The following is a 23,498-nucleotide window of genomic DNA, read 5'->3' as shown; positions in this document are numbered from 1 at the left end:
ACAAACTGCCACCATCAAAATCAACATTGACTTCGTTTTGAAGCTGCTCCAATTGCTTTTGTGCACATTTGGAAATTTTTCCAGGAAACTGAAATTCGAAAGCAATTATAACTCCCTCAAAACGAAGTTAATTTGCATTTCAAGGTTGGCAGTATGTACAGTAATGCACAAAGAACAGTGTGTGCTACCTGAAATTTGATGAAACTCACTTTTGAAGGAGTAATGCTGGTGTTTTTAACAAAAAAATCATGGCAGAATGGTGTTGCAAAGAATTGACGTAGAGCCTAACCTTAAATGACGACTTATGAATGACGAGTTGTATGCATATCTTTTAATGAAATTAACGTTAGTTAGATGAAATTTGGACTTTCTGGTGGGTGCCGACTTATGCACAGTGACGGGTTATACGATGTCGACTTATGCGAGTTCTACTGTTCATCCGGCAGACCAGGGGTCGTGACAAACCAGCATTTGATTTCGAAGAATTCAAGAAAGAATTCGTCTCCCCCTTCTGCAGTGCTCTGTCGGATGAGTTGAACACTGCCTTCTATGATGACATGAGCCCAGTTGTACAGAGCTTGCACAAACTCTTCATTGCCCCTGTCAGGGCCACAACACTGTCTGCATCACTGTCTAGTGCTTCAGTAGATGTTCACCTGAAACGACTCAATGATCATTATCACCCGGTTGATGCTGAGGCAGAGGGGAATCATGATCATGAGGCCCAGGGCGAGGCACCTTCTGACTTGGTCAAAGAGTATGATCTGTTCTCAAAGCATTTGTGCCTCATGAAAAGAAGGCATCAGAAAGAAAACGATGCAGAGACATCTTCTTGCTCCCAAAGGTTGGATAACAAAAAGAAAGAGAGGGAGAAGAATCCAAGGGCAGTACCACAATATGCTCTTAAAAAGAATAGAGGTGAACTGAGCAACCTGAAAGAGAAAAGACTGCTGAGCCCCATTGATGTTCTGACATGGATGACAAGGGATGACTTGAAGCAAGTGTACCCTAGCGTCTGGTATTTCATGTCTCTGTCTTCAATTTTTCCCATGTCAAATGCTATATCAGAAAGGGGGTTCAGTTTCATGCAGCTCGTTTGCGGAAAGCATCAGGGATCAATGAAGTCCGATACCATTGATAAACTACTGAGAATTAGATTGTTCCCATTGCCATTGACCCAGGATGCAATTTCTGAAATAATTCACATTTTTAACACTCATTTTAACAAGTCAAGATACATCCAACTTTGAAGAGCCACCCAGACAACACTCTGCTGGCTGTGCATGCTGCAATAATTGAAGTCATTGGTCAGATTTTGAAACTCGAAGAAATCGGGATTAATACTTACTGCTGTCTTTTGTATCATTTATATGTAGACTTCACTTGACTTTACATTATAATATTTCTAGACTGACTGATGGTATTGAGCTAAAGAATCGCATTAATAATTTGCTGAGGTCATACATTCAACTACTGGAATCTGAGATTCCAATCCAGCATCGTTGTATGTGACTGAAGTTGTTCTAGAAGGTCGATACTGCTGCTGCTTGAAAACAAAATTTTAAGTCATTTAGATTAGTGCAATATTTGTGTCAATTTCCAACTAAGTCCAAGTTCGTTGTATGTGAAGTTGTTCTTTATATGTGAGTGAGAAGGTCGATACTGCTGCTGTTTGAAAACAAAATTTTAAGTCATTTAGATTAGTGCAATATTTGTGTCAATTTCCAACTAAGTCCAAGTTCGTTGTATGTGAAGTTGTTCTTTATATGTGAGTGAGAAGGTCGATACTGCTGCTGCTTGAAAACAAAAATTTTAAGTCATTTAGATTAGTGCAATATTTGTGTCAATTTCCAACTAAGTCCAAGTTCGTTGTATGTGAAGTTGTTCTTTATATGTGAGTGAGAAGGTCGATACTGCTGCTGCTTGAAAACAAAATTTTAAGTCATTTAGATTAGTGCAATATTTGTGTCCATCACTCAGTCATCATTTAAATAGTATGTTGACTGTATCATGAAACTGTGCAATTCTGACTTAGTCCTCACCCACTCGATTCCTGGAATTTAAAGAAAAATAAAATGAAGTCACCGTAAAAACACATTGATTGTTGAATGATTTATTCACTTGTCTTCACTCACCGACTGGGGCTTTACCTTAGGAAAATGACACTAGGTGACACCTCAAGTCATTGTACTCTCCAGCCACCAGTGCATCATCAGGCGCGGATCCAAGAGGGGCCGCCACGACAGTCAAAAAAATTAAAGAGTCCCTAATAAAAAACCCTACTTCAGGCATTGAATTATTGGTGAACATTGTCTCTCAGATGCCTGGAAAAAGCATCTGAGAGCATCTAGTTTCCAAATTTTCCCCCCAGACCCCCGCCGTAGCTCGCGCCTTCGGCGCTCGCACTGATCGGGCTTCGCCCTCCCATGGCCTAAATAGGGTAAAAAGAACTGGGTGTATTGCTCTTCATGCAATGGAGAGGCCTGACTGTATACCCATTTCTTATGACTGTGTGGACTAACTGGTCAATGATAGAACTGGTGGTATTTGTTACATTTTACTTGAACAGTAAAACATTGTGATATACCCATTTCTTATGACTGTGTGGACTAACTGGTCAATGATAGAACTGCTGGTATTTGTTACATTTTACTTGAACAGTAAAACATTGTGATCTACCCATTTCTTATGTGTGGATTAACTGGTCAATGATAGAACTGGTGGTATTTGTTACATTTTACTTGAACAGTAAAACATTGTGATATACCCATTTCTTATGACTGTGTGGACTAACTGGTCAATGATAGAACTGCTGGTATTTGTTACATTTTACTTGAACAGTAAAACATTGTGATCTACCCATTTCTTATGTGTGGATTAACTGGTCAATGATAGAACTGGTGGTATTTGTTACATTTTACTTGAACAGTAAAACATTGTGATATACCCATTTCTTATGACTGTGTGGATTAACTGGTCAATGATAGAACTGCTGGTATTTGTTACATTTTACTTGAACAGTAAAACATTGTGATATACCCATTTCTTATGACTGTGTGGATTAACTGGTCAATGATAGAACTGGTGGTATTTGTTACATTTTACTTGAACAGTAAAACATTGTGATCTACCCATTTCTTATGTGTGGATTAACTGGTCAATGATAGAACTGCTGGTATTTGTTACAGTTTACTTGAACAGTAAAACATTGTGATCTACCCATTTCTTATGTGTGGATTAACTGGTCAATGATAGAACTGCTGGTATTTGTTACATTTTACTTGAACAGTAAAACATTGTGATATACCCATTTCTTATGACTGTGTGGACTAACTGGTCAATGATAGAACTGCTGGTATTTGTTACATTTTACTTGAACAGTAAAACATTGTGATCTACCCATTTCTTATGACTGTGTGGATTAACTGGTCAATGATAGAACTGCTGGTATTTGTTACATTTTACTTGAACAGTAAAACATTGTGATATACCCATTTCTTATGACTGTGTGGATTAACTGGTCAATGATAGAACTGCTGGTATTTGTTACATTTTACTTGAACAGTAAAACATTGTGATATACCCATTTCTTATGTGTGGATTAACTGGTCAATGATAGAACTGCTGGTATTTGTTACATTTTACTTGAACAGTAAAACATTGTGATCTACCCATTTCTTATGACTGTGTGGATTAACTGGTCAATGATAGAACTGCTGGTATTTGTTACATTTTACTTGAACAGTAAAACATTGTGCTCTACCCATTTCTTATATGTGAATTAACTGGTCAATGATAGAACTGCTGGTATTTGTTACATTTTACTTGTACAGTAAAACATTGTGATCTACCCATTTCTTATGTGTGGATTAACTGGTCAATGATAGAACTGCTGGTATTTGTTACATTTTACTTGTACAGTAAAACATTGTGATCTACCCATTTCTTATGTGTGGATTAACTGGTCAATCATAGAACTGCTGGTATTTGTTACATTTTACATGAACAGTAAAACATTGTGATCTACCCATTTCTTATGTGTGGATTAACTGGTCAATCATAGAACTGCTGGTATTTGTTACATTTTACTTGTACAGTAAAACATTGTGATCTACCCATTTCTTATGTGTGGATTAACTGGTCAATGATAGAACTGCTGGTATTTGTTACATTTTACTTGAACAGTAAAACATTGTGATCTACCCATTTCTTATGTGTGGATTAACTGGTCAATGATAGAACTGCTGGTATTTGTTACATTTTACTTGAACAGTAAAACATTGTGATATACCCATTTCTTATGTGTGGATTAACTGGTCAATGATAGAACTGCTGGTATTTGTTACATTTTACTTGAACAGTAAAACATTGTGATATACCCATTTCTTATGTGTGGATTAACTGGTCAATGATAGAACTGCTGGTATTTGTTACATTTTACTTGAACAGTAAAACATTGTGATATACCCATTTCTTATGTGTGGATTAACTGGTCAATGATAGAACTGGTGGTATTTGTTACATTTTACTTGAACAGTAAAACATTGTGATCTACCCATTTCTTATGTGTGGATTAACTGGTCAATGATAGAACTGCTGGTATTTGTTACATTTTACTTGAACAGTAAAACATTGTGATCTACCCATTTCTTATGTGTGGATTAACTGGTCAATGATAGAACTGCTGGTATTTGTTACATTTTACTTGAACAGTAAAACATTGTGATCTACCCATTTCTTATGTGTGGATTAACTGGTCAATGATAGAACTGCTGGTATTTGTTACATTTTACTTGAACAGTAAAACATTGTGATATACCCATTTCTTATGTGTGGATTAACTGGTCAATGATAGAACTGGTGGTATTTGTTACATTTTACTTGTACAGTAAAACATTGTGATCTACCCATTTCTTATGTGTGGATTAACTGGTCAATGATAGAACTGCTGGTATTTGTTACATTTTACTTGAACAGTAAAACGGGCCTACTTTGTCACTGTATTATGTCATTGCCAGGATGAATTGGGTGTTCCTTCTATACATGTGTCATAGGTATTTGACCTGAAATCTATAAATTTTATCAATGAATTTGATTAATTGATTTTTCCATCTATGGTAACCCCTATTCATTTGTAGGAAATTAAAGATTTCAGGGCAAATTTCATTAAACCAAGTACAGTTTGTCTGATGTGAGATTCTCTATGCGACCCATCACAGCAAAACCAGACGCCTGTCGTAAAATTTAGAAATAGGGTTAAATAAATACAATGCATATTCTGTAAAGCTATGGTATGCCAACATGCGCCTGGTTTTGGTGTGTCTGATCGGTCACATAGGCTTATAGAATGTGTTCTTGTACTGTGCAGCTGTGATTTGATACTGTATATGTCTGCATACCAAAGTTATACCCATTTTTGCAGTTTTTTGGGGGCATGGATCTTAGATTCACATTCGAGGCGTTTACATGTAATGAAAAAGTAGCTTTTTCATGATACATGTATTTTGATATTGCGATATTTGATGAGATTTTGAAGAAAAACTCTGATTCTGATTTTTGCTCAATAGACCTCTGTTGCGGTGTCATCCGTAATAGACCTTACTGCCAATTTTATCATTTATTTGTTTTGTGTGTGATTAACTCTCAAAAAAGATATGCATTGCACCTATAGCAACAATCTATTATGTCTAGGAGACTGGCATAAACGTCTCAGGGGTCTAACTATCAGTGGAGACTGGTGTGATTATACCGGTGGATACTGGTAGATCAATTTTTCATACATAGTACATGTATATTTGTTGTACACACTAGTAGTTCTGTACCTGATTCAATAAATGTACTTTTGTGTAACTTGTCGTTCCTTTGCCTATTTGTTTGAATACAGTACTACATATGTACACTCAGAGCCAAAGACAATAGAATAGTTAAGTGGCTTTATACATGTAGACAAGACATCATCATCATCATCATCATAGCATCGTATCACTTTTGTGATTTTGCCGGTGCATAGAAGAGTACCTTTTGTCCTACAAAATGGCATGGACAGCCCATGCATCCCGGTTCTGTGCTAGTTCTGTTGGGATGAGCTGCGAATGTCAATAATCACAACAGTGACCAACAACATTTCTCTCCGAAAGTCCATCCCAATCCTCTCAATAATAAGAAATGAAATAAGTGATTAGTAACACTGACATCTTTATTGACCAGAAAGAAATCAACATTCCTAGGTCATACCACTGATAGCCGTATAACTAACTCTACAAATGGAAGACTATAAAACTAAGACCTACAATGTAGACCTACAAAACCTGTACATTTATTCAATCAACGTGAGCATTATTTTCAATTTCACCAATGTCTTCATCATCCAAATTCTCGGCTGTATTCATAATAAGATATTGAAGTACGTTACCATATATATCAATGCCATGAGATTCTGATGCTTTGTCTTTTCCTATGAAATAATTTATTTGAACTCTTGAATGAGTGAAAAAGGGCCAAGTATATCAAAAGGAAAAAAAGGTTTTGGTATAATAGTAATAATATTTATTAACCTCCTAAAAGGAGAACGTCGAAATGAAATAAAATACTATACTATGATGGGTTACAAAATTTACAGACGGTAAAATCATGACAGATTTAATAGCCCGAATCAAGAGCATAACCAATCGGCGCTCTTCAGAATTCGCAATGTTGTACCTGTTGGTGAAAATGAGGGACTTTAGTGAGTCAGTAACCCCATCCTCTGCGACAAACACACACCACCGACGTGACGTGACTCCAAGACTTCACCTCACCCATTCTATACTGCTTTATGAGTTCAGTACTTATAAGATTACAACAATCCTTGCAAAATGATGATCACAGATTTTGGCGGCTTCAAACCATGAACTTCATTGTTGATTTCCAATAATTTGTTGATTTTAACAATAACTTTGTTTTTGTATTTTAAGGACAATGGGCGTAGTGGGCCTGAATTACCGGTAGACGATTTCCTTCCTGATCTTGGTGGAGATGTTGATGCACCTGATTCTGAGGTAAGTGGGATGAGCACACCTGGTTAGAAAAACTGAGTGAAGATTTTGAAGTCAAATGAGTACTCACTGTATGCAGTAGCACTGCTGGAATTTCTATACCCTCATGTGCCACATTTCCTTGGCCTATCAGCATTGAGCAGTACTTGTAACAATGCTTTCTGCTGATCATTCTTTCTTTTAAACATATTTCAGTTGTCCACTCGGGCATCTATCCGCCAGGAAAGCTCTATCTCTATCCCCACTGCTATGACTTCTGGTCAGACATCTAGATCTAGACGTCAAGCAAGCTCCCTCTTCACTGATACTAATAGTTCAACCATGGACCTTGCTGCTAGCACTCCAGCTGGAGGCGAAGTAGTGGTGAGTATAAGTGTACTGAATATGATCTGAAGTAGCACCACATGTGCAGCGGGGTTTTCTCCAGCACCAGTACTATGTATCACTATCAGTCCCCAACCTGGTTACAGGCGTAAATCTCAGTTCTAGTGACCATGACTCACGAGGTTGTTTCTGATGCATAGTATTACATACAATGGATGTGCTGATGTACTTCATGTATGAGAACCTCACCTTTGCTAGTTGAGATGGCTATGGTAGGCAATAATAATATATGAGTCAATATTAACACTGTCTGTTGGTCTTGTTCTCTTCATTTAGTTGGTCCACAGGTAAGCCCATGATCTATGGACCATTTCAATCTAAACCATTTTGAAATAGATTTTAGGATGTCCTTAGGTCACATTACCAACATACTGTGTGCGTGGGTTTTAGCCGGTGCTCGGTATGTCACTTTACATAGGCCTATTACAGGTAAAACAGGTCTTTTGTACAGGCGACCCGAAACCGGCTAAAACCCGCAGACACAGTATCTATGTATCATTGTATGATACATGTATTGTGTATATCCTGATTACTGATGATAATCTCTGAAGCATGCAGTATCTTCAACATGATCAAGTTAAATAATTCTATCCGATCATTCTATGACACTGACAGGATGCTATGATTCATTTTCTTCCTGGCAGACTTTGCACAGTAGCAAATAGATTTGGCATAAATCTCTATTTCAGCCGGAGATGAGAGATTTTGCCGGTGGCCCAGACATAGAGATGGATGACACTGTTGTGATAGCTGAACAGGTATGGAATTGAGAATACCTCATTTTTTGGCCAACCTGTGAGCCTTTACAATGACACACTATAAATAATGTCGTCCGTCAACGTTAGGCGTGGGTGGCATGTTTTGTTTCCGCTGAAGCAATTGAAGTGAAACTTGGTACACATACACATTCCTTGGTGACCGCTACTCAGACACGGAAAATGACCTCATATGATTCACCTTCTGGCCACCAGGGGCCAAAGGTCAAGGAAGTACCTGTTGGTGTTTTTATTCTGGCCAATTTGTCACTGAGAAAGCATGCAGGTCAGCTTTAAAGGATGTGCTTGAGGTGATCTTGATGAGACAATTTGTAAGATGACTGTTATTGTTTCGTTTACTCAGACAGAGTGAACTGAACACTAACAGTTGAATAATGTTTAACATTTCTCTGATGAGACGTGTTTCTTGCCTTGCAGCACCATCCAAGAACAGCAACAGAAAACATTCGTGTTATTCAAGATATGGAATATATGGAAAGTATGATTGTAGATGGTGAAAAGGTAAGATGCAAATCCATGATTATCAGCTATTACCCCTCTATACCCAAAATGCTCTACCAGCTATGTCGGAGCGTTGTGGCATTGTTAATGAGGAAGGTTCCTTTAAAAGTGGGATTGGTCTGATATTCAGTATGGTGACAAATCAGAAAATTGTTTCTAAGGAACTTCAGGCAAGCAATGTACTCCGCAGAGATTCAGCCCGTGGGGGGGGGGTCTCTCTGCCTCCAATATCTGCATTAGACAAGAACGTTGGCGATTAGACCTCATTGACTTGGTCGAAATATGCGAGCGATTATTTTCCAGTGTTGTTTCATTTCTATTATTCCACACAGTTTCTTGACCCTATGAAATGTTCAATTTCAGGCCAATTGAAGAAGGGTTGCTCGCCTAAACCTCCAGATTGCACGCACTGAAAGGAGGGCAAGGAGAAGAACTAAGTCAGGTTAGTAATGCTGTATGAATTTGCCATTCTGCCTAACTCCTCACATAATTCTGCCTAACTCCTCACATAATTCTGCCTAACTCCTCACATAATTCTTCGTCTGCTTACTCCTCACTACATTCTGACAGGACCAATCGCTGAGCCCGTCCAATCTTTGCGCTGAATTGTTTGCGACCAATCAGAAGACGCTGACTGAGACTTCAAAAGCACGATAATAACAATCAAAGAGAAAACGGGGTCAGACTTCAAAAGAATTTTGCCGCCGCTCGGTTTGATCATGGTTTGATTGGCAGTTCATGGTACATTGTAACAGATATCGTGATATGATTGGCTGGTCCAGTGTGACTCCTCAGAATCTCAACCAACGCTCCTCCAAATGTGTACACGTTGAAAATGCTATCGGCCGCTTGCTTATGTGAAGGTTAGAAGAGGACGCGACCAATGCAAGCCTGAAATCAGTAAAGATGGAATCTGGAAATCAGGAATCAATTATTTAGAATTTCACGTACACTTGAACTTAAAACTGGTGTACTTCACACCGTTTGATAGGTATCGACAGCTAGTTAGGCCAAATTTAGCCCCCTGTTTGATCCAGTTGACTGGCTTGGTGAAGTCCTTGTTGGAGAACTACATGGATTTGTCACTGAGAAACAATTTTTTGGGGTCCTTCAGATATTGCATTATATTCAGAGAAGTGATTAACCAACTTTTCATTTGACCTCTTGTCCTCACTCCACAGTTAGCACCTGGATCAGAAAGAGTATTGTTTGATTTAAATCTCAAGAGTTGACAGTGTTTTCTTGTGCTTCAGCTGACAGAAAAGAGGCTTGCAGAACTGGGCCCAGAACCAGATGAGAAGGGATGTATCCAGGTGAAATTTGTGTGCCCTGAAACGAATTTAATGAGGCGATTCCGGGAAACGGATACTGTCCTGGTATGTGACAACTTTCTCTCTCGTCTCTCAGAACCCAGCCATGTTGCTTCTTGATAGTGGATAAAAAAGAGGTGGAACTTACCACGAGTGTCATTCAATAACTTTGTTGCCAAAAACTTCATTTGTGTGTGTTTGTGGTGTGCACAGCCCTGAATGAATGAATTGATATCATGAATGAGAAAATGGATGAGATATTTCAATTTGTATTTCCTCACCAGAAGGCCTGACTGTCTCAGCGTCAACCATATTGGTAAAATCCTGTTTGATGTGGTAGAGAGTAGGTACAGAAACTTGAAACGGGAACTTTCACCTGGGTCTACAGAAATGCACAGTCATCATCACTTGCAGCACTGTGTGTTCTGCATCTGCCTCGCCATTTATGGGTACATTTTCTCTTTTCAGAGCTTGTTCTATTTTGTTGAGGGAACGAGCAAGGTTCAGGGCTGTGAACTTATGTTAGCTGGTGAAAAGCTGAAGCGGGATCAACTCTCCCTGAAGGAGGTTGGGAGAACATCAAATACCACACTGCACATAAAAGATGATGATGATCGCCAATTGTCTTCAGAAAGTTTTTTTCATTTGTTGATCTCAGTCTCTTTATGTATGATGTCTATAAAAAAGCCCTCTGTATGCATTCTTGGCACAGATGTTGATTTAGGGTAAGTTGGGATTGGCAGAGAACTACCCTTGGCCTAGTGAATAAAAGCCTAAGCCTAAGCTTACCTGCACTCCTTTAAGCAGTGGCTACATTCAAACGCCAGTCTTTTCTTATTCCGCCACTGCTAGTTTTCATTGATTTCCCTGTCGCTGGACCAGTCTCAGCCTGGTTCCACTGGCCACCGTTAGATGCAACCACTATATGGTAGTATCTTTGTGACAGTTGCCTCAACCATGATCAATGTTGAACCAGGTTGTGGAGGATTGAAAGAACAGAATCACTTGCATACTTCTTTCCTAAAGACCCACCTGGCAATGCACACATTGAAAGCAGCATACTCACCTGATGAGTAATAGAGCCCTATATAAATACCCCGTGTTAGTAATCTATTTTTTAAAGCTGATCCATTCTTCTACTTCTAGCATGTCATTGTTATTCTAGGATGTGGAATCTTTGGATGAGGAGGAAATGGACAAAAATGAAGAGGAGAATGAATCTACTGCTACTGGTTCAGTTTGCACAAAAACCTGTAAGTTTTCTTTCAATATAATTTCAACAGTTTCAGTTGCTACTGGTGTGTAGAGAATGTCGATTCTATCCCGAGTTACATGGCCATTGTAAGTCATTGGCAGTCCATTTAGCTTAATGGAATATCACAGAATCCCCAATCTCATTCAGGTCTTGTTGAGGCCACTGAAAAACCCTGATCTCTTTAAGGATGTCCTTGTCTATTGACAATTTAGAGTTGGCAATTTCTTTGATTAACTTACTCTATCACTTCAGGTCTTGGAGATCTACAAAGTGCAGCTATGGAGATAAAAACCTTCATTCGAGTTGGTGTGGAGAAGAACATGTTCATCAGCCGTGAGTCGATCTTAAACCTGATGGACTATTATAGGAGTGATGACCAACTGACTTTCCATCGAATCAATGTGACGTTCGAAGGAGAAAACATTGCAGAGGATATGGATGGCTTGTCCCGAGAGATATTGACGTGTTTTCTCAAGGCTGCCCTCTCAAAGTATTTTGAGGGGAGTGATGCCAAGGTCCCAAAAGTGGACCATGATGTGATGGACACTGATGTTTTCTCCATCATTGGGAAAATCATCAGCCACGCTTACGTGTTGTTGGGGTACTTCCCAATGAGCCTATGCAAGGCATCATTGTGTGCCCTGTTTGACGCGAATGTGGACTCGGAGATGATCACAAGTTCTTTCTTAAAGCTCTTGCCTCCTCTTGAGAGAGACTTTATGAATACAACACTCAAAGATCCGATCACGCTCAAGGTGAATGCAAACAGATTGCGATGCATGTCAATATTTCCCATCGGCACTAAATAATATTTTTTTCTTTTGCCAAAAGGAAGAGTAAATGATTTTCACCAAAATGTGTTGCAACAATGGTAAGATAATAGGAGATGACATGGTGTTTAACTCCAATATTCCCTTCATAATATGGCTAAAAGTCGAATATTAGAGTAAAACACCTTGTACAATCTGCTTATATCTAATTACTCTTGTAAATCATTTTGGTTATGATCATTTACTTTTCCTTTTGACCATGTGGACAAACAAACAAAGTGATTTTTTAGTGCAAATGACACATTTAAACATGTTAAATGAGTAAAAATGGGAAGATTAACTTAAGAGAAATGCATGTATACAATGTATGGGAAAATGTACATGAAATGGAAAAATGCAGTTTTTTCAAAATTTTACCAACATATTTTTTTAATTCTTTCTGTTTTTGAAACTATATGATATTGGCTACAATGTGGCACAGGTTTCATCTCAATGCAATTTTAAAAAAAACTTACTGAAAGTTCAGGAACACTGTGTCACTAGACTCAATAATTCATATGGGAGGGGCAGCACCACCCACTAGTCAACCCGACTGAACAACCTCGCGATTTTACTGGCTGTGAATGGCCCTGGCTCGCTGCCAATCTGTTGTTGGTGTCGCGAGACCAAACGCAGGAATACTGGTGCAGTTGTTCAGTTGGGTGGACAAGTGGTTACCCCCCCCCCCCCCCCGACCTAATGCAATATTCTTGTTAAACATTTTCAGAAACGTGATAGGATGTTTTAATTTGATATTGATTTATACATACAAAACTTGTATGGTTTAATACCTACTTTAAAGTCAATGGACTGGTTGTGTAATCATATCATGAACATTGTGATACAGTAGAACTCGTGTAAGTTAATACCTACTTTAAAGTCAATGGACTGGTTGTGTAATCATATCATGAACATTGTGATACAGTAGAACTCGTGTAAGTTAATACCTACTTTAAAGTCAATGGACTGGTTGTGTAATCATATCATGAACATTGTGATGCAGTAGAACTCGTGTAAGTTAATACCTACTTTAAAGTCAATGGACTGGTTGTGTAATCATATCATGAACATTGTGATACAGTAGAACTCGTGTAAGTTAATACCTACTTTAAAGTCAATGGACTGGTTGTGTAATCATATCATGAACATTGTGATACAGTAGAACTCGTGTAAGTTAATACCTACTTTAAAGTCAATGGACTGGTTGTGTAATCATATCATGAACATTGTGATGCAGTAGAACTCGTGTAAGTTAATACCTACTTTAAAGTCAATGGACTGGTTGTGTAATCATATCATGAACATTGTGATACAGTAGAACTCGTGTAAGTTAATACCTACTTTAAAGTCAATGGACTGGTTGTGTAATCATATCATGAACATTGTGATGCAGTAGAACTCGTGTAAGTTAATACCTACTTTAAAGTCAATGGACTGGTTGTGTAATCATATCATGAACATTGTGATACAGTAGAACTCGTGTAAGTTAATACCTACTTTAAAGTCAATGGACTGGTTTTGTAATCATATCAAGAACATTGTGATACAGTAGAACTCGTGTAAGTCGCCATCCTTGGGACTTAGATGTTGATGATGACTTACAGGTAGGACGAGTAAAATAACTCATCATTTTGATGGCTTACATAACTCGTCACAATGATGGCTTACATAACTCGTCACAATGATGGCTTACATAACTCGTCACAATGACGGCTTACATAACTCGTCACAATGACAGCTTACATAACTCGTCACAATGATGGCTTACATAACTCGTCACAATGATGGCTTACATAACTCGTCACAATGATGGCTTACATAACTCGTCACAATGACAGCTTACATAACTCGTCACAATGATGGCTTACATAACTCGTCACAATGACGGCTTACATAACTCGTCACAATGACGGCTTACATAACTCGTCACAATGACGACTTACATAACTCGTCACAATGATGGCTTACATAACTCGTCACAATGACGGCTTACATAACTTGTCACAATGACGGCTTACATAACTCGTCAGTGATGACTTACATAACTCGTCACAATGACGGCTTACATAACTCGTCACAATGACGACTTACATAACTCGTCACAATGATGGCTTACATAACTTGTCACAATGACGGCTTACATAACTCGTCACAATGACGACTTACATAACTCGTCACAATGATGGCTTACATAACTCGTCACAATGACGGCTTACATAACTTGTCACAATGACGGCTTACATAACTCGTCACAATGATGGCTTACATAACTCGTCACAATGACGGCTTACATAACTCGTGACAATGATGGCTTATATAACTCGTCACAATGATGGCTTACATAACTCGTCACAATGATGGCTTACATAACTCGTCACAATGATGGCTTACATAACTCGTCACAATGATGGCTTACATAACTCGTCACAATGACGGCTTACATAACTCGTCACAATGATGGCTTACATAACTCGTCACAATGATGGCTTACATAACTCGTCACAATGATGGCTTACATAACTCGTCACAATGATGGCTTACATAACTCGTCACAATGATGGCTTACATAACTCGTCACATTGACGACTTACATAACTCGTGACAATGATGGCTTACATAACTCGTCACAATGACGACTTACATAACTCGTCACAATGATGGCTTACATAACTCGTCACAATGATGGCTTACATAACTCGTCACAATGACGGCTTACATAACTCGTCACAATGACGACTTACATAACTCGTCACAATGATGGCTTACATAACTCGTCACAATGACGACTTACATAACTCGTCACAATGATGGCTTACATAACTCGTCACAATGATGGCTTACATAACTCGTCACAATGACGGCGTACATAACTCGTCACAATGATGGCTTACATAACTCGTCACAATGACGGCTTACATAACTCGTCACAATGATGGCTTACATAACTCGTCACAATGAAGGCTTACATAACTCGTCACAATGATGACTTGTAACTGTATCCGTACATTTTTAATACACGTGGATCGTCATTTGATCTGTGGGCTGATCAAAGACGCACGCCCCGCGGTGACGAGTTACCGGTGTAATTGTACATTCATTTCTATTACAAGGGACTGTAAGATTGGTGCCGACTTGTATTAAGGGTCGGCTCTACGACAATTCTTTGCTACACCATTTTGGCATGATTTTTTGGCAAAAACACCAGCATTACTTGTTCAAAAATGAGTTTTATCAAATTTCAAGGAGCGCACACTGTTCTCTGTGATTTAATGAACAAACTGCCACCATCAAAATCAACATTGACTTCGTTTTGAAGCTGCTCCAATTGCTTTTCTGCACATTTGGAAATTTTTCCAGGAAACTGAAATTCGGAAAGCAATTAGAACTCCCTCAAAAGGAAGTTAATTTGCATTTCAAGGTTGGCAGTATGTCCAGTAATGCACAAAGAACAGTGTGCGCTACCTGAAATTTGATGAAACTCACTTTTGAAGGAGTAATGCTGGTGTTTTTAACAAAAAAATCATGGCAGAATGGTGTTGCAAAGAATTGACGTAGAGCCTAACCTTAAATGACGACTTATGAATGACGAGTTGTACGCATATCTTTTAATGAAATTAACGTTAGTTAGATGAAATGACTTTCTGGTGGGTGGCGACTTATGCACAGTGACGGGTTATACGATGTCGACTTACGCGAGTTCTACTGTATACCCATTTCTTATGTGTGGACTAACTGGTCAATGATAGAACTGCTGGTATTTGTTACAGTTTACTTGTACAGTAAAACGCGCCTACTTTGTCACTGTATTATGCCATTGCCAGGATGAATTGGGTGTTCCCTTTATACACGTGTCAGAGGTATTTGACCTGAAATCTATAAATGTTATCAATGAATTTGATTAATTGATTTTTCCATCTATGGTGACCCCTATTCATTTGTAGGAAATTAAAGATTTCAGGGCAAATTTCATTAAACCAAGTACAGTTTGTCTGATGTGAGATTCTCTATGCGACCCATCACAGCAAAACCAGACGCCTGTCGTAAAATTTAGAAATAGGGTTAAATAAATACAATGCATATTCTGTAAAGCTATGGTATGCCTGCCTGCGCCTGGTTTTGGTGTGTCTGATCGGTCACATAGGCTTATAGAATGTGTTCTTGTACTGTGCAGCTGTGATTTGATACTGTATATGTCTGCATACCAAAGTTATACCCATTTTTGCAGTTTTTTGGGGGCATGGATCTTAGATTCACATTCTAGACGTTTACATGTAATGAAAAAGTAGCTTTTTCATGATTCATGTATTTTGATATTGCGATATTTGATGAGATTTTGAAGAAAAACTCTGATTCTGATTTTTGCTCAATAGACCTCTGTTGCGGTGTCATCTGTAATAGACCTTACTGCCAATTTTATCATTAATTTGTTTTGTGTGCGTTTAACTCTCAAAAAAGATATGCATTGCACCTATAGCAACAATCTATTATGTCTAGGAGACTGGCATAAAAGTCTCACGGGTCTTACTATCAGTGGAGACTGGTGTGATTATACGGGTGGATACTGGTAGATCAATTTTTCATACATAGTACATGTATATTTGTTGTACACATTAGTAGTTCTGTACCTGATTCAATAAATGTACTTTTGTGTAACCTGCCGTTCCTTTGCCTATTTGTTTGAATACAGTACTACATATGTACACTCAGAGCCAAAGACAATAGAATATTTAAGTAGCTTTATACATGTAGACAAGACATCATAATCATCATCATCATAGCATCGTATCACTTTTGTGATTTTGCCGGTGCATAGAAGAGTACCTTTTGTCCTACAAAATGGCATGGACAGCCCATGCATCCCGGTTCTGTGCTGTGGGGATGAGCTGCGAATGTCAATAATCACAGCAGTCACCAACAACATTTCTCTCCGAAAGTCCATCCCAATCCTCTCAATAATAAGAAATGAAATAAGTGATTAGTAACACTGACATCTTTATTGACCAGAAAAGAAATCAACATTCCTAGGTCATACAACTGATAGCCGTATAACTAAATCTACAAATGGAAGACTATAAAACTAAGACCTACAATGTAGACCTACAAAACCTGTACATTTATTCAATCAACGTGAGCATTATTTTCAATTTCACCAATGTCTTCATCATCCAAATTCTCGGCTGTATTCATAATAAGATATTGAAGTACGTTACCATATCTATCAATGCCATGAGATTCTGATGCTTTGACTTTTCCTATGAAATAATTAATTTGAACTCTTGAATGAGTGAAAAAGGGCCAAGTATATCAAAAGGAAAAAAAGGTTTTGGTATAATAGTAATAATATTTATTAACCTCCTAAAAGGAGAACGTCGAAATGAAATAAAATACTATACTATGATGGGTTACAAAATTTACAGACGGTAAAATTATGACAGATTTAATAGCCCGAATCAAGAGCATAACCAACCGGCGCTCTTCAGAATTCACAATGTTGTACCTGTTGGTGAAAATGAGGGACTTTAGTGAGTCAGTAACCCCATCCTCTGCGACAAACACACACCACCGACGTGACATAATGAGCGGGGTTTGCTAGAAAAAGCTACAACAGTAGGAGCTAGTCGCTTGTTCACAATGGTATTTATTAAAAGCGTGCCTTTAATACATCCAAATCCTGCTAAAAACCTCGCTAAAAGAAATGTATTTAAAAAACAAGCCGGAGACTGTTGTTCAAAAATAGAAAAAAACGACAAATTTTCCATTTATAACTACAGCGGATACCGGTTTTATATCGAGGGCCGCCAACAGCTACAATGGTGGCTCCTCTTTGGCAGACCTAAAATACGCTTAAAATGATTACTTTGAAATATATCTAAAGGTTCAAAATCTTCTCGACCATCGGCTCTTCTGATTTGGTGTCATATTCTAAGTATAATATCATACCAGTAGATTAAGGGCCTCACTGCCTATACCGGCACACCGACCCATCGGCTCTTCTGATTTGGTGTCATGTTCTAAGTATAATATCATACCAGTAGATTAAGGGCCTCACTGTCTACGCCGGCACACCGACCCATCGGCTCTTCTGATTTGGTGTCGTGTTCTAAGTATTATATCATACCAGTAGATTAAGGGTCTCACTGTCTATACCGGCACACCGACCCATCGGCTCTTCTGATTTGGTGTCGTGTTCTAAGCATAATATCATACCAGTAGATTAAGGGTCTCACTGTCTACGCCGGCACACTGACCCATCCACTCTTCTGATTTGGTGTCATGTTCTAAGTATAATATCATACCAGTAGATTAAGGGCCTCACTGTCTACACCGGCACACCGACCCATCGGCTCTTATGATTTGGTGTCGTGTTCTAAGCATAATATCATACCAGTAGATTAAGGGTCTCACTGTCTACGCCGGCACACTGACCCATCCACTCTTCTGATTTGGTGTCGTGTTCTAAGTATAATATCATACCAGTAGATTAAGGGCCTCACTGTCTACGCCGGCACACCGACCCATCGGCTCTTCTGATTTGGTGTCGTGTTCTAAGTATTATATCATACCAGTAGATTAAGGGTCTCACTGTCTATACCGGCACACCGACCCATCGGCTCTTCTGATTTGGTGTCGTGTTCTAAGCATAATATCATACCAGTAGATTAAGGGTCTCACTGTCTACGCCGGCACACTGACCCATCGGCTCTTCTGATTTGGTGTCGTGTTCTAAGTATAATATCATACCAGTAGATTAAGGGTCTCACTGTCTACGCCGGCACACCGACCCATCGGCTCTTCTGATTTGGTGTCGTGTTCTAAGTATAATATCATACCAGTAGATTAAGGGCCTCACTGTCTACACCGGCACACCGACCCATCGGCTCTTCTGATTTGGTGTCGTGTTCTAAGTATAATATCATACCAGTAGATTAACACTTAAATCGCCGAATTTCTCAGGATTTCTGAGGGGGTGGGGGGGGGAGGTGCATGTCTTCATCCCCAGACGAATTGTTTCCACGTGGGCCACCATCAAAAGCCCCATCACTATTACTAGCGTCATGCTATACAGCAGGTACATAGTCATCATCTGAAACAAAATTAGACTCTAACTCGCCCTTACTACCGGTAACACTAGGGTCATCACTTACATTACTATCGTCAGTAACGTTCATAAAAATCCTGGCAACTTTGTCTGTCGTTTTCTAAGATTTGATAGATACAATTTTTCTGTTATGATATCGTTATTTTCGTTTGTATCTCTGTGATTTGCAGATCTAGCATAGTTTACATTGCTGTTTTACTTAATTGTGTTTTGAAAACAAGAAAATCGTATTTAATTTCATCATGCTTAGGCCTCTGAAGTAGAAACAGTTTTTCGATTGCATTTAAAACAATTCATTGAATGACTGAATTCAAATTCAATTTGGTCAGAACATGTGAGTATTGTAGATAGTGGACACTATTTTTCTGTTTATTCTGAGCATGCATTTGACTAAATTAGTCATCTTCACACCTTGCTTTAACTGCCTGAATTAGGTCAGATTATAAAAGGATGTTTTGAAATTAGAAAAAAATTGACAATTCGAATTGATGACACTTCAGACAACGACTGAATTTAGTCAGAATTTCTAAATTCTTGAAGACAGTGCTCTTGTTATTTTGCATTTGACTAAATGCAGTTGGGCACTTCAGATACTTGTGAGAAATGGATGATTTAACTAGATACATGGATACCATTACTGATCATACTTGTTGAATAAATCTATGTTAACAATGAATAAAAATCTCAGTTTCTTCTTTTATTCCTTTGTTTTCTTTGTTTAAAGACTGAGAGTCGGGGTTACTCAGCAAAATGGTAATTTTAGCTGAGTAAAAGATAGTGTATTATTTTTCGTTGTTTAATTTGAGATTTTTTTTAGAGTAGAAATTGATACCTCACTGTCGGTATTGATTGTCTCACTAAAACCGCTCGGCTGGATCTGAAATGTTTGCCGAAACCTCGACTCCAGCTGCCTCGTTTTTGGTCTACATTTTAGGTTCACCCTCGCGGTTTTGGTGAGACAAGCAATAATAATATAATAATAACATTATTAACCTCCTAAAAGGAGAACATTAAAATGAAAATATAATGGTTGCAAAATGTACAGACGGTAAAACGACAGAGATTAAAAAGCCCGAACCAAGAGCTTAACCAACCGGCGCTCTTCAGAATTCGCAATGTTGTACCTGTCGGTGAAAATGAGGGACTTTAATGAGTCAGTAACTCCGTCCCCTGCGACAGACACACACCACCGACGTGACATAATGAGCGGGGTTTGCTAGAAAAAGCTACAACACTTGTTTACAATGGTACTTTTAAGTACCATTGTTTGGATCCAAATCCGGCCAAAAACCTCACTAAAAGAAATGCAATACCTTCAGTATCATCTCCTTAATCACATTTCGCCATCTATATGCAAGTAAGGTACCAATTTACTGCTGGTCTGGAATGACAAAGACGAAACAAATGATGATCTTTCAGTGATTCGAACCCAAGACATCCCGATTATGAGCCCTGTGATCTTATCACTATGCAACTGCTCTCCTTACTGACCACATTACGTACTAAATAAACGATTCCTGCCAAAAAATCCCAGACGTCTGGTTTTCTGACTACTTTTGCGGGCGAGGACTAGCCAGTCTTCATCAGATGCTCACCTTTGATAGGTCTGTTCATCATAGGCTTGTCGTGAACATGAAGGTAATAACTAAGACCTTGCCGGACGTCTCTGATATACACCCGTGTCTTACCCTCTGTAAATGGAAGTTTATCAGCCACGGACCCTATGTACAAAAATAGTGATCTACAGTACCAAGACAAATATAATAATGTCAATCACAGGAGACGATTTCGGCCCCGAATCCTGCCCATTAGTACAAGAATAACCCAGAAGTATTAAGGTAGCAGGAAGGGTTGGGCGTTTGTGGTTTCTGAGTCTGAGGGGGTTGGTGTCTGTTGACTGTGCTTTAAGAGAGACTAGGCATGGCGCCAGTCTCTCTTAAAGCACAGTCAACAGGCATTTGGTCTCAGTATTTGGGTAAGTACAGAATCAAGGCAGCTTAGAGAGCAATGATTGAACGATGCTGTGGACAAGTCCAAGGATACTGCATCAGTCACGACCAACTTCTCATCAGAAAGCGTCACCACCAGCATATTCAATGTTCAGTTCCAACCTGTACCAGTCCAATGCACGTCTGTCATGGTCAGCAGTGGTCAGCTTAGCGCGATATGGAACATTCTTCCGAAACTCAAGCGAGGGAAGTCTGCTCATTAGCATATCTCGCGCACTGCTCCTTTTTGTCAAACATCGTATAGTGAAATCGTAATGGAAAACGTCTGGCTTTGCGCCAGACATTGAGACTAATAAGTGAAGAACTAATAGGTAAAGAACTTCTACTTGCGCGAGACTGCTGTGATAAAATTATCATTGCAGAGACTCCGGTGACGTACACATATATTTTTTACAATCAAAAATGCCCTCAAAAGACGACATGGAATGATTATTTTATTGATATTTCCTACTATATACCTTCCGATTATCACTTTATACAAATAGATCGGCGTTAGGTCGCATGCTTTTCTTTCCTGGTGACACTATAAAGCAAAATAGTTGCAACCCCGTAAATGCGCTATAAGTCCAATAATAAGTGACGGTGACCCGTTATAAATGTTTTGCCAGCTTCGCTTTTTTGCCGCTACGCGGCGCGTTGGGCCCTTGCGTCCAGATCGAGACATGTGAAGTCGTATATCAAGTCCTCGACCACCCGTTTTGGCCAGAACCCAAATATAGATTTGATAAGAATTCGACCAGCTACTGGTTAGATAGACTAGCACTTGACGCAAGGGCCCAACGCGCCGCGTAGCGGCAAAAAAGCGAAGCTGGCAAAACATTTATAACGGGTCACCGTCACTTATTATTGGACTTATAGCGCATTTACGGGGTTGCAACTATTTTGCTTTATAGTGTCACCAGGAAAGAAAAGCATGCGACCTAACGCCGATCTGTTTGTATAAAGTGATAATTGGAAGGTATATAGTAGGAAATATCAATAAAATAATCATTCCATGTCGTCTTTTGAGGGCATTTTTGATTGTAAAAAATATATGTGTACGTCACCGGAGTCTCTGCAATGATAATTTTATCACAGCAGTCTCGCGCAAGTAGAAGTTCTTTACCTATTAGTTCTTCACTTATTAGTCTCAATGTCTGGCGCAAAGCCAGACGTTTTCCATTACGATTTCACTACGATGTTTGACAAGAAGGAGCAGTGCGCGAGATATGCTAATGAGCAGACTTCCCTCGCTTGAGTTTCGGAAGAATGTTCCATATCGCGCTAAGCTGACCACTGCTGACCATGACAGACGTGCATTGGACTGGTACAGGTTGGAACTGAACATTGAATATGCTGGTGGTGACGCTTTCTGATGAGAAGTTGGCCCGTCGTGACTGATGCAGAATCCTTGGACTTGTCCACAGCATCGTTCAATCATTGCTCTCTGAGCTGCCTTGATTCTGTACTTACCCAAATACTGAGACCAAATGCCTGTTGACTGTGCTTTAAGAGAGACTGGCGCCATGCCTAGTCTCTCTTAAAGCACAGTCAACAGATACCAACCCCCTCAGACTCAGAAACCACAAACGCCCAACCCTTCCTGCTACCTTAATACTTCTGGGTTCTTATTTTGAATATAGGGGACTTTTTGTAATTTAGTTTGCTCTTATACATTAACCGTTGAACTTATTAAATTACTTCTACCTGAATTGTTTTAATACAACCCTATGCTAAAAATTCCCCGCAAACAAACTGTGTTAATCGGGCTAATTTGATGAAATTAAAGGCGACCGACTGCCCATTTACGTGATCAATTAACAGTAGAAAAATAGAGAATATATATATTTGCATACGTTTGCCCTTTCACAAAAATTAAGTAGATCCCTAATTATAGCACAGTCTTTCAAAAGCATCTAAAACCAGTACATTACAGCTCGTTGTTTAAGAATATAAATTGCTATCTCACTGTCGGCATTGATGCATAATCGGCATAATCAATATTGATTGTCTCACAAAAGCGTTCCGGTGAAGCTTAATTGTTGACCAAAACCACGGCAACCTCGGTCTATTTGAAAGACTCTGGGTAAGGCAACCGACGCTTGGGTTGCTGCAAAATAGCATTTAAAAGCGGCTAAAAAAACATTTAAAACCACACTATTCGTTATTTAATTTAAGAGGTTTTATAGAGCAGAAATTGATACCTTATACTCACGGTATTTTACACGCTGGCCACCTGGCGGGAGCGTGGGGAAAACGTATATATATCAGAAGTTGGTAAGGTATCAATTTCTGTCTCGCCAAAACCACTCAATTGGTTGGTCTACATTTCTTGCTCGACC

At 39.0% G+C, this 23,498-nt stretch overlaps 1 protein-coding gene across 2 annotated transcripts in view; it reads left to right on the top strand.

The window, feature by feature from the left end:
* The window catches only part of LOC135498613 (uncharacterized), a 34,761-nt gene extending 19,483 nt beyond the window's left edge, over positions 1-15,278 (top strand). For both annotated transcript variants that reach the window (XM_064788949.1, XM_064788948.1), the window contains 2 exons: positions 11,152-11,258; positions 11,513-15,278. Coding sequence is in view for 1 of the 2 variants with exons in the window: in XM_064788948.1 (XP_064645018.1) it covers positions 11,198-11,258; positions 11,513-12,069 (618 nt within the window). In the remaining variant the exon portion in view is untranslated. The remainder of the gene's footprint in view (positions 1-11,151; positions 11,259-11,512) is intronic.
* The last annotated feature ends 8,220 nt before the right edge of the window (positions 15,279-23,498 follow it).

This window comes from Lineus longissimus, chromosome 14, assembly GCF_910592395.1.
Source record: "Lineus longissimus chromosome 14, tnLinLong1.2, whole genome shotgun sequence".
In the NCBI taxonomy this organism is placed as follows: Eukaryota; Metazoa; Nemertea; class Pilidiophora; order Heteronemertea; family Lineidae; genus Lineus; species Lineus longissimus.
This window is presented reverse-complemented; position numbering and strand designations above follow the sequence as displayed.